The sequence below is a fragment of the Equus przewalskii genome, chromosome 1, assembly GCF_037783145.1.
Source record: "Equus przewalskii isolate Varuska chromosome 1, EquPr2, whole genome shotgun sequence".
NCBI lineage: Eukaryota > Metazoa > Chordata > Mammalia > Perissodactyla > Equidae > Equus > Equus przewalskii.
In genome coordinates this window covers 144,799,465-144,811,616 of record NC_091831.1, presented here as the reverse complement: position 1 = coordinate 144,811,616, position 12,152 = coordinate 144,799,465, and the positions used below count along the sequence as shown (strand labels likewise).

Here is a 12,152-nt window from a genome sequence, read left to right as displayed (position 1 = left end):
ATACCACATTATTGCAATTTGTCTGATATTTTTCTCATGGTAAGACCTGGGTTACGAGTTATTGAGAGGAAGACCACAGAGTTAAAGTGCCATTTTCATCACATCATATCAACCACAGATACTGTCAACATAATTTATGACTATTGATGTTGGCTTTAATCACCTAGCTGAGGTAGTATTCATAAGGTTTCTTCACTGTAAAGTTACTCTCCCCTGTTCTTCCACACTGTACACTTTAGAAGAAAGTCACTATGCGCAGCCTACACTTAAGGAGTGGGGAGTTATGCTCCGACTCCTTGAGGGTGGAGTATCTACATAAATAATTAGCCCACTTTCCAAGGTAATACTCTTCTGAGTACTCTGCCTGATGTTCCACATATTATGACATTTTTCCATTCTGGCTGGCAGGATTGAAAATTATTCCCAGTCTTGTGTGAGCTCTAGAAATTGTTTAGACTACTGCTCTCTGGAGATTCTTTTGCTAGCCCTGAAGAGTTTCACTGCAGATTGATATTCAGCCACAGCCTTGAGGGAACCTCTTCATAGATTTTGAAAGTCTCTGTGCGGCTCCCTCCACTGTGTTACTCTACTCTGAAAATTTTAGCTGTCTTGGTATCACAATGTGTTTTTCTTCCTGTCCTCTTTGCCCTGCGAAATCAAACTTCATTTCTAGCAATCATTTAAAGCATAAACTGATTTTTCTTTATTTTTGGTATAATTTTACATCTAAGAAAATCAAATGGGATTTATGTAATATGTGGCTATTTTACTAATAATGTAACTGTGGTCAAACCTGGGTAATATATACATCATATTTCTTATTTCTAGGCCTTTGCTTATTCTGCTGGTTCATATTTTCTCCTTTCTTGCCTTACAAGAGAGGCTGTTGCTCAAGGGCAGGGGCTGGTAGTTTTTCTGTAAATGGTTAAATAGTAAATATTTTAGGCTTTGTGGGCTGTATGGCCTTTGTCAAAACTACTTAACTCTGCCTTTATAGTGAAAAAGCAACCACAGATGATATGTAAATGAATGGCCATTGATATGTTCCAATAAAACTTTATTTACAAAGAAGGCAGCTGGCCTGCTGGTTGTGGTTTTACTAATTCCAGTGTAGGGAATCATTCCACTTAAAATATTTCAATACATTTCCTTTAGTTTTGTGTGTATCAGTAAAATATCATCAAAGTTCATTCGTTTATTAAACACACTCTAATAGAGGGCCTACTACATGCTAAGCACTAAGTCGGGCTCCAAGGATATAGAAATAAAAGATGTAGTTTCTGCTCCAAAGAAGGAGAGGCTAGAAGACCAACTTAGAGTCTATTGTAGCCATCTAGGTAAAAAATTATTAAGATCTAAGCCAAAAGCATGGGAATGGGAATGGAAAATAAAGAATAGACTCCAGAGACAGAATTCTAGAAGCTGAAAGGTACTGGACAGTAGTTTGTAGTATGGGATAGAGAAAGGTGATGTCAAGGATGGAAATGTAAGAGATGCAGATTCTGGAGGGAGCTGTTGAGTTCAATGTTGGCCATATTGTATTGAAGGATCTACAGGACAACTAAGTGAATATATTCAAATAGGTAACTATTCTAACTGGAGCCTAGTAGAGAGGCCAGGGCTGGAATAATCACTAAAGAGTGAGGTAGCTGAAGCTATTAATAGAAATGAGATTTCCCAAGGAAAGTGAGAACATACAGCCAAGGAGGGAGCATCTTATAGAGAACACCAACAGATAAAGGACAATGAAGTCCCCAAAAGCGACTGAAGTATTCTAGCAAGAGAAATAAGATGAAAACCAGGAAACGAAGTTGACATGGAATCTAAGGAAAGAGAGCATCAAGGAGAAGGGAGTGATTATTCATGCTAAATGTGAAGATCAATTTACAAAGTGATTGGAAAAGAGATGTTATTAACAACAATTAATGACTGTGGTAAGGGCAATTTCAAAAGAGTGGAATGGGTAGAAGTTATATTGTGAAGGGTTCAGGAGTGATTTGGAATGAGGCAGTAGTGAAGTGACTAGACCACTCATTTGAGAAGTTTCACAAAGATGGGAAGATATGAATGTGGGAGTAGAGTCAAAGAGGACTTTTAAAAACATACTGAAGGGAAGCAGACTATAGTAAGGCAGGAATCAACAGTAAAACAAAAGGAATAATTGGTGGAAGTAAGGAAGAGATACCTAAAGCAGAGAGATGTACTGACTTTCCTGTTCCCTCTGAAACTGGAGAGGAGATAAAGACAGTAGAGGCAAACAATTATATCAGATGGAGCTGGCAGTATGAGTGGGAAGAATCAAGGGATTTTATAAGATGTACTATAGTTTCTCTGTGAAGCAGGAGATGAACTCTTCTGCCTGGGAGTTGGAGGGAGGAAGTGATGGAATAGCAGTTTGGGGAAGAAGTTGAAGGTTTGAAATTGCTGTTGTGAAAAACTGGAGAGGACTCAATTTGGGAAATACAGGAGTTCTGGGCAGTGCTGATGGAAATAGTGAATTTGTAGTGGTATCCATATGTACAATTTTGTGATTTTCCTCCTGCAGTGGTCAGGAACTGTGTTGTGAATTTGAATAGCTAGGTAGATTCAGGGTTGGAGAGTTGTATGGCAGGTGCTGCAGATAAGAAGATAAAAGTGTTGAGGTTATTGGCAACAAAGCCACTAACATGAAGCTGTTTAGGGAAGGATTTTAAGCCAGGAAGCACATAGATTATGATAATAAGGAGAAATCAGAGACTAGAGTAGTTAATGAAGTCAAGTAATGGTTGTAGGGGGAGATGAGAGTAAGAAAGCTCAAAAAATAAGAGAGTGGGATATGTGAGTTTAGGATTTTAGAGAACAAATAGTTACCGATGACTACAAAGTCCAAAATATGGTCACTGATATGGACAGCTGAAATGTAATGGAGTCAAAAGTCACTAGCAGTAAAGTCAAGGACCTGCAAGAAGTAGCTATATCCAAAGGACAGTAAAATCACTTGGGATGATTGGACTGGAGCTGGGGTAGAGGAGTAAAGCTAATCCAAACTGCAAGGAGTGTAACCAGGAAGTTTGTACACGATAGCATCAAATTGAGATAGAGGGTAATGTGAAATATGAAACGACAAGAGCCTCAAATGAAGAGTAATTGTTACATGAGGATGAGGAGTAGAGTAGGCATTTGGAAGTGGCAATGGTGGCTACTAGATCCCTGGCATCTGAATTTGGAAAATGAATAGTCTAATGAACTTTTGGAAGCTGTGTTTTTTCGGGAAGAACCAGACAGGTTTCTGTTATAGTAGGGAGGTTATGAGAGAATTCTGTAAACTGAGGATGCAGGAGAGTTAATTAGGGAGGGAGTTCCAAAAGGCAGAGTGGAAAGGGTTGGGTGGAAGCAGTGGGAGGATGAGTGAAGGTAGAGGAAGCCAGAAACAGAATAATGGGGACAAGAGTACATTAGGGGATAAATCACTGGAGGGATCTATATTCTGAGCGTTGGCTAAGGATAACAGGAATATGAGGCATGGTGGAATTAGTTGGTGTCAAGGTTTCAAATGGAACTTTAAAGTTCGTTTATTTAACAGTTACTTGAACACCTAGAAACAGTTCTAAATTTTGAACATATATGAGGAGATAAAACAGATGAAGTTCCTGCCCTCCTAGAGATTACATTCTAGTGAAGAAGATGGACAATGAACAAGTACATAATTTCACACATTGTGGAGAAAATAAAGCAAGGTACACTCAATAAATAATTATTCATGAAAAAAATAAAACAGGATAAGAGCACAAACAGTGATGAACATGCTATTTTAGATGGAATGGCCAGAGAAAACACCTCTGAGGAGGTAACTCACCACCCACCCCCACACACATATTATTGTAGAAATTTCCAAACATACAGAAAAGTTTAAAGAATTTTATAAAGAACATCCCTATACCTACCTAGATTCTATCATTAACACTTTACTGAACCTGCATGAACAAATGCCCAAATAATGTAAAGGAGTGAACCACATGGGGAAAGAGAGTTTGGGGACAAGGAAAGAAAGTGTGAAGGCCCTGAAGTATGAATGAGCTTGATGATTCAAGGAACAGCCAGAAGGCAAAGGTGGTTGGATTAAAGTAAATGGGGCCAGTGTGGTAGGGAGATGAGATCGGAGAGGTGGGGAAATCATGCAGGTCTTTGCTCTCTAAGGACTCTGGAGTCCTTACCTTGGGTGTGATGGGGAGCGTAAGAGTGTGTTGAGTAGGAGAACTAGATGATCTCATGCATATTATGGGCAGAATAGGTTATGATGGGCAAGAGTGGAAACAGAACAGTTAAAAAGCTATTGCAAAAGAAAAAAGAAAAAAGAAAAAAGAAAAAAGCTATTGCAGGAGTTCCAGGCCAGTGGTATTTGCGGAAGTTATCTGTCCATATATTCTGAGCAGGCTTAGAATATATTTTAAAGGTGGAGCTGACAGAATTTACTATTGAATTGAATATGGCATGAGAAGAAAAGTGGGGATGCAAAGCTGACTCCTAGGAATCTTCAGAGCCAGTGCAGGCTGCGCTAGCTGGAGGTGTCAGAGGCTTGGTGATGAGAGCACACTGAGGTTCTAAAAAGGTTGGTAAGAAGCTTTATGATACCTCCAAAGAAATACTAGTCCTCACATTGGAAAGAGTAACGACCCAAAGTGGATGGGGATATGTGAGGGAGAGAAGACGCAGCCTATATGGAAAAATTCAGGATTCTTCAGCCTCTTGTTGGAAAGAGAAATCCTTGGGATGATGGAAAAGACTCAGGCTTTCCTGGGAAGAGAGAGTTGGATTGGATTGATCTTGCTTCCAAGGATAAATAAACGCATTAACAACAATTGTATGCATATATGTATCCATGTCCATGATGTGAACATACATAGTTTTTATGTTTCCTTTATGAAATTTTGTGCCAAGGTGCAACTACCTCACACCTAGAATTTGTGTCATCTCCTTGCTGGTATGCTTCCAACTTCTCTTCATCTAGAAATTCTTTTTTATACTGCTGCCCACTGATTTGTCTAAACTAATGCTTATCAAATTACCTGTGATGAAGCCCCAGTTTTTAAAATCTCAATTGTCATGGACTGAAACGTTTGTAGAATACAATATAAATTAACTACTTGAAAAAGTAGAATTAAAAAAAACAAAGATAACAAAGTGCAAACCAGTTTTTTAATTATTAGAATCAACCGACATAAAATTATCCTGCCAGGTTGCTATGAAAGTTTCTAAGATCTCACTCATTTTTTTTTTTTAAAGATTGGCACCGGAGCTAACAACTGTTGCCAAGTTTCTTTTTTTTTTTTTCCTGCCTTTTCTCCCCAAATCCTCCCAGCATATAGTTGTATATTTTAGTTGTGGGTGCTTCTAGCTGTGGCATGTGGGATGCCGCCTCAACGTGGCCTGACGAGCAGTGGCCTGATGAGCAGTGGCCTGATGAGCGGTGGCCTGACAAGCAGTGCCATGTCTGCGCCCAGGATCTGAACTGGTGAAACCCCGGGCCACCAAAGTGGAGTGCGCGAACTTAACCACTTGGCCACGGGCCGGCCCCTAAAGTCTTACTCTTAATTTCTGTACTATCTTGTCCCAGACAGGTAAACACACAGTTTGTGGACTACATTCTGATGAACAGTGGCATAAACCACTCCAGATCTCAAAAGACCCATTATCTATTAAATCAAATATAAACTTCTCACCATTGTCGTCTAAACTCTATACCAGTTAGCTCAGTCTTACCTGCCTCTGACAGGCAAGCCCTTACTTTCTCTCCCACACAAGCTACTGTTTTTAGTCTATTCCTTTTTTGCCTCGGTTTACCCAAAGCATCATGAATACATCTCACAGATGTTATGCCACAACTGAAACACTTACTGTCCTTAGAAAGCTCTCCTAGGACAAACTTAACTAATCTTTACCCCTTCAGCATTTGAATTTTCTTATATTGACTAGTACAGATTTATATCATTTGTATTGTTTTCTTTATTATAGCATAAATTGCTTCAGAGTAAAGTCTGATTTTTTAACACAAATATAAAAATGTCTAGAATATAGCCAATGGACACCAAAACAATAAAAAGCATATAGGTTATTACCTGTCTAACAGTGTATGTGCATGGGGAGATAAAGTACTGGTGTCTATGTAAATACTGTCTTTTACTACAGGAATTTGTATTCACCCTTCTATCCCATGCCCTGCTTTCTCTTATTTTCTTACTAGGACTATCTCCCCTAACTCTGGACCCTAAAACAGCTCACCCAAATCTGGTGCTCTCCAAAAACCGAACCAGTGTGTGGCATGGTGACATTAAGCAGGTAATGCCTGATGATCCAGAGAGGTTTGACTCCAGTGTGGCTGTGCTGAGCTCAAAAGGCTTCACATCTGGAAAGTGGTACTGGGAAGTAGAAGTGGCAAAGAAGACAAAGTGGACAGTTGGAGTCGTCAGAGAATCCATCATTCGGAAAGGCAGCTGTCCTCTAACTCCTGAGCAAGGATTCTGGCTTTTAAGACTAAGGAACGAAACAGATCTAAAGGCTCTGGATTTGCCTTCTTGCAATGTGAAACTGATTAACAACCTCGACAAGGTGGGAATATACCTGGATTATGAAGGAGGGCAGGTGTCCTTCTACAATGCTAAAACCATGACCCACATTTACACCTTCAGTAGCACTTTCATGGAGAAACTTTATCCCTACTTCTGCCCTTGCCTTAATGATGGTGGAGAGAATAAAGAACCATTGCATATCTTACATCCACGGTAATTAGTCATACTATTGTATAAATTCAGAGTGTTATTAAAGAGGTATTGAAATAGTTTACCAGTCTTACTGGTTTCTCTTCCCAATTTATGTGGAACTTTGGAATAACAAAAAGAGGATTCACAAATTAAATTCCATTCTCAGTGTCCTAGGTGGATTTCACTGGAGCCTTTCAAGAAAGATGTCATTCTAATTCTCTGGGGTCTAGGAGCCACTCTCATGAGAGTGATCATCATGCTACTGTTACTGGAGTAAACTGCAACTTGAGTTTGTGGTGCTCAGGAAGCCTTTTCAAATGTGCCCAGAAATTCTATTGTGCTGTCATTATTCTCCAGCATAATGACTCTTAATAGATGAATTTTCATATGTGTACTCTTTTTTCCTATTTAATTATCTTTTAATATAAATTTTGCAACATTTCTTTTCTGGAACTTGTTGTTGTAATTTTAAAAAACTGCTCCAGAGACTTAAAGGAAAAAAAAAAAAGGAAATGGTCTGGGCTAGTTTATAATCTTGTCTTGAATTCTCTCAAGATACATTTTAGTCCAGCAAATCTCTGACTCTTTCTCAGTCCCTTTTTCTTGCTTTATCTACCTATGGGGGCACTTGTTTTTCTGCACTCAAATACATTTAAGTATTTCCATCTACTTTTGAATATGTCCTTTTCATCATTCCTGCCTATAATTTAAATATCAGTATTTTTCATCTTGTCCTCTCCAATATACTCATCCTCCAGCTTGTTGCTTCTTTCAAGTCTACAGTTCTTACCATCACTGATCTCAGCAGTACCCTTGATGAACTGTCCCTATTTACTCTCCTTGGAAGACCCACCTAACTGGACTTCATTCTCTATATCTGACGGATTTTTTTGGCGGGGTGGGCGAGGTATATGGGACCTGCAGCACCGACCCTCTAAAATTACAATTAGCACAGCTCTTTGGCAGGGTGAAAGCCCCCTATCCTATCTGTCATAATGGAAGGATACACACATACTACATGTAATATTCATGTAGTGTTGGCATATACGATACACATACATTTATAGTTGCTGATTTGGGTAAACAGCCATGACATGACTATGGCTACACTTAAGAAATTACTTTTGTTTCTTAATGAATTCACTTCAATCAGAATATAATGAGGACTTATTTTGTGCCTGGAACCTTGCTAGATGTTTTGAAGGACATAAAAGAAGCATAAAAAGAACAAAAGGTTCGGGCTGGCCCCGTGGCCGAGTGGTTAAGTTCGCGCGCTCCACTGCAGGCGGCCCAGTGTTTCGTTGGTTCGAATCCTGGGCGCGGACATGACACTGCTCATCAAACCACGCTGAGGCAGCGTCCCACATACCACAACTAGAAGGACCCACAACGAAGAATATACCACTATGTACTGGGGGGGCTTTGGGGAGAAAAAGGAAAAAATAAAATCTTAAAAAAAAAAAAAAAAGAACAAAAGGTTCATTTCGGGAGATTTAAAAGAAATTCAGATGCTTGGACCCCACCCAAGACCAATTAAATCAAAATCTCTAGGAGGTGGGGCCCAGACATTCGTAGTTTCTAAATGCTTTCCGATGATTCTAAAGTGTGTCTAGAGCAGAGAGCCACCGAACTAAAGGGACATGTTTCCTTTTAAAAAAATTTTTTTTAATTTAAATTTACAGAAAAATTGCATATTCGTATGATAAACTCCCATACACTCTCCATGTGGATTCACCAGTTGTTAACATTTGCCACATTTTCTTATTCTCTCTCCCCCACATCCACTGCATATGATTTTGTGTGTGTGTATAATTATTACTAATGTTATTTTTGATGAACCACTTTAGATTAAGTTGCAGGCATTATAATTCTTATACCTAAATACTTCAGTGAGTTCCTCCTAAGAACCAAGATATTCTCTTACATAATCACAGTGCTAAATCATCAAATTCAGAAAATTTAACATCGACATGATACTACTTACTAGCTAATATACACTCCATATTCACTAAGTAAATATTTCTAATGGTGGGGTTTTTAGGCACTGTGGTAAAGAATTTCAAGTAGCATGACAAGGAGTTTGGGTGATGGAAGAGAGCCTAGTTGCTATCTCTTAAGTCAGATGCAGAGTTCTAGATAACTGAAATCTAAAGTCTGTCCTTGGGGACAGACAAATACTACAGAGTTCGGAGAAAGGAGACGTCAGTATTCACCAGAATAGGAGGAGATAATTCCATGGAAAAGTTGGGATTAAGTCAGAGTAGTGAAAGATGAGTAGGAATGAATAAAAATTCTAATCTGAATTTGGAAAATATACTTCTTAAAAATGAATTTTTTTGTGGTGATGGTTGTGCAGCTATATAAATATACTATAAATTAGTATATTTTATGGGATGTAGCTTATATCACAATAAAGCTGTTTTTTAAAAAAGGAAAAGATAAAAATGAATATTATATTCAAATCGCCAGGGGAACAAGGACAGACCACAGGTGTACACGTATTTCCCTCTATCTGTAGGTGTCTACCTTAATACTTTCTCTGATGCACTACATCAGCTCTCCAGCATTTGCCTTAACATAGATGACACAAATTTATTTTCCCAGATAATTGGTTATTCTATACTGAATAATTCAAACAACCCCTCTACTTAGAACTCAGATTATAATTAAAGGCACAAATCCTTCTAATGAGTGTGAATTATAAAACACCAATATGGGACTTCTCTGCTAGAAATAGACTCTGAATGATATTCACTAAGAAGCATGACTGGGCCTATTTAGATATTGTTTTTATCTTAGGCTACAGGAGATGAGGTCGATAGTAATAAAAATATCCTTGTATGAAGTAGAAGGTAAAAGAGGCCCCAGTCAGCGTGCTAGGATTCATTAAGGTGAGAACCTTAAAAGGGGAATGCCTTGCACGTTTCTTTGACTAAGCGGACTTTTAGAATACCAGTGGTAAGATCACTGCACGGTTGTATAATATAGCTGAGAGAAAGGAGAAGAAAAAGACAGTAAAACGGGATTAGCAGGTATTTCCAGGGAAACAGATGCTCTTGATAAATTAATTTCTCAGATGAGTAAAGATGATTTATTCAAGGTCAAATATTTGTTTAACTACTTTAGATAAAAAGTATGTCCTCCTAAGTTGACATAGTTTCTTGATTATTTTTCAAACATTAAGTTGTAAAATACACACAGAAGAGTGTATGTAATGTATATGTACAGTTTAGAGAATAAAACAAAAAACAAACTCTCATTAATTGACCATCTAGCTTTGGAAACAGAACAGTATCAAAATCTTTGAAGGCCCCTGTGTGCCTCTCTTAGTCCTGAGGAATCACTATTCTACATTTTGTATCTGGCTTTTTCCTTTTGGGAAATAATTCATAGGTATGTTTTTCCAACGAATGTACTATTTAGGTTTTTCTATACTATATATGTATGCATCCCTAACAATACAGTTTCATTATGCCTGTCTTTTGAACATTAAATGAATAGAATCATGTTGTATGTTTCCTCAGCTTTTTTAAAATTCAAAATTATGTTGTATTCCATTGTATGAAAATACAATTTAAATATCCAAACTACTGTTAATCGATAAGTGGTTGTTTCTAGTTTTTTTCTTTTCTTTTTTGGTGGTTGTGGTTGCTATTAGCGACAACGTTGTTATAAATATTATTGTATATGTGTACTGGTAAAGGGGGCAAGAGTTTATCTGGGTATACGTCTAACAAATGCTGGGACATAGCATATGCACGTCTTCAAGTAAGCAATGCTGAACGGTGGTCAAAGCAATTGTGTTGATTTACATTCCCGCTAATAGTGGGAGTTCCCATTAATCTATGTCTTTGCCAATTCAATTTTTCCCAGTAAGGTGGGTACATAACGGTATCTCACTGTAGTTTTAGTTTGCATTTCCCTAATTACCACTGTGACTGAGCATCTTTTCATGTTTATTGGCCATTTAAATTTCCTCATCTATGAAACGCCTATTCAGGTGTTCACCATTTTTCTATTGGGTTGTTTGTCTCACTGATTCATAGGGTTACTTAAACGTTCTGGATCCAAGTCCTTTGTTGGTTATTGGCCCTGCAAATATCTTCTCCTACTGGTTAATACTTGTGTCTTGTTTAAAAAAATTATTCTCGTGGCTGGCCCTGTGGCCGAGTGGTTAAGTTCGCGCCCTGCCGCAGGCGGCCCAGTGTTTCGTTGGTTCGAATCCTGGGCGCGGACCTGGCACTGCTCATCAAACCACGCTGAGGCAGCGTCCCACATGCCACAACTAGAAGGACCCACAACGAAGAATATGCAACTATGTACTGGGGGGCTTTGGGGAGAAAAAGGAAAAAAATAAAAATCTTAAAAAAAAAATCCTTCTCTACTCAGAGACCAGAGAGATATTCTCCTGTTGTAGTCATATATTTTAAAGTTTTGCCTTTCATAGTTATGTGCCTAATAGTTCAATTGACTAGAAAGTAACAAGTACATATGTCATGCACTTAACATAATTTCAATATATTTAAAGCAAAAATTAACAAGAAGAAATCGATAAATCCACACACAAAGTAGGAGATTTTAACATCCCTCTTTCAGTAATAGAAGAATCAGATAATATTAACAAACTTGATCCAGTGACCACGTGTAGAACATTGCACCCAACACCCCAGAACATCCAACAGCCTCAGGACTTTCTTTGTAAACACACACAGGACACTGACCATATACTTCAGTCAGAAGGAAAATTTCAACAAATTTTAAAGGATTATAGTCACACAGGCCATATTCTTTGAGTGTAATGCATTTAAACCAAAAATCACTAACAACAAGATAACTAAATAACCACATGTACTTGGAAATTTTAAAATATTTTAAATAACCATGGATCAAATAACTCCTATTGGAAATCTGAAAATATTTTGAATCGAACGATAATAAAAAATATCTCAAAAACTGTGGCACACAGTTTAAAGGAAATTTATAGCCTTATGTGCACATATTAGAAAAACAAAGGAGGAAAATCAGTCATCTCTTTCAAGAAATTAGAAAAAGAACAACAATTTAAAACCAAGGAAATTGTAAGAGCAGAAACTAATAATATAGAAAAGAAATATATGAGTATCAACGAAGCCAGAAGTTTGTTCTTTGAAAAGGCTAATAAAATGGAAAAACCTCTGGTGAGGCCAAGAAATAAATAGAAGGCATAAATAACTAGTATCAAAAATGAAAAAGGAATCATTGCTACAGAGCCTGCAGACATTAAAAAAGATAATAAAAGGTTTTATGGACAGCTTTATATCAATATTTTTGAAATTTTAGATTAAATGGACCAAACAGCAGAAAAATATAGTTTATCAAAACTCGTGTGTGTGTGGGGCAGGGGGCAGAGATGAAACTGTAAAAGAAAAACATAAT

The 12,152-nt window shown here is 37.8% G+C and overlaps 1 protein-coding gene across 7 annotated transcripts in view; it reads left to right on the top strand.

The window, feature by feature from the left end:
* The window catches only part of TRIM69 (tripartite motif containing 69), a 31,073-nt gene extending 23,853 nt beyond the window's left edge, over nucleotides 1-7,220 (top strand). For all 7 annotated transcript variants that reach the window (XM_008531249.2, XM_070581773.1, XM_070581790.1 and 4 more), the window contains one exon: nucleotides 6,221-7,220. In XM_008531249.2, the coding sequence (XP_008529471.1) occupies nucleotides 6,221-6,762 (542 nt within the window). In that variant the 3' untranslated portion in view covers nucleotides 6,763-7,220. The remainder of the gene's footprint in view (nucleotides 1-6,220) is intronic.
* Nucleotides 7,221-12,152: the final 4,932 nt, after the last annotated feature.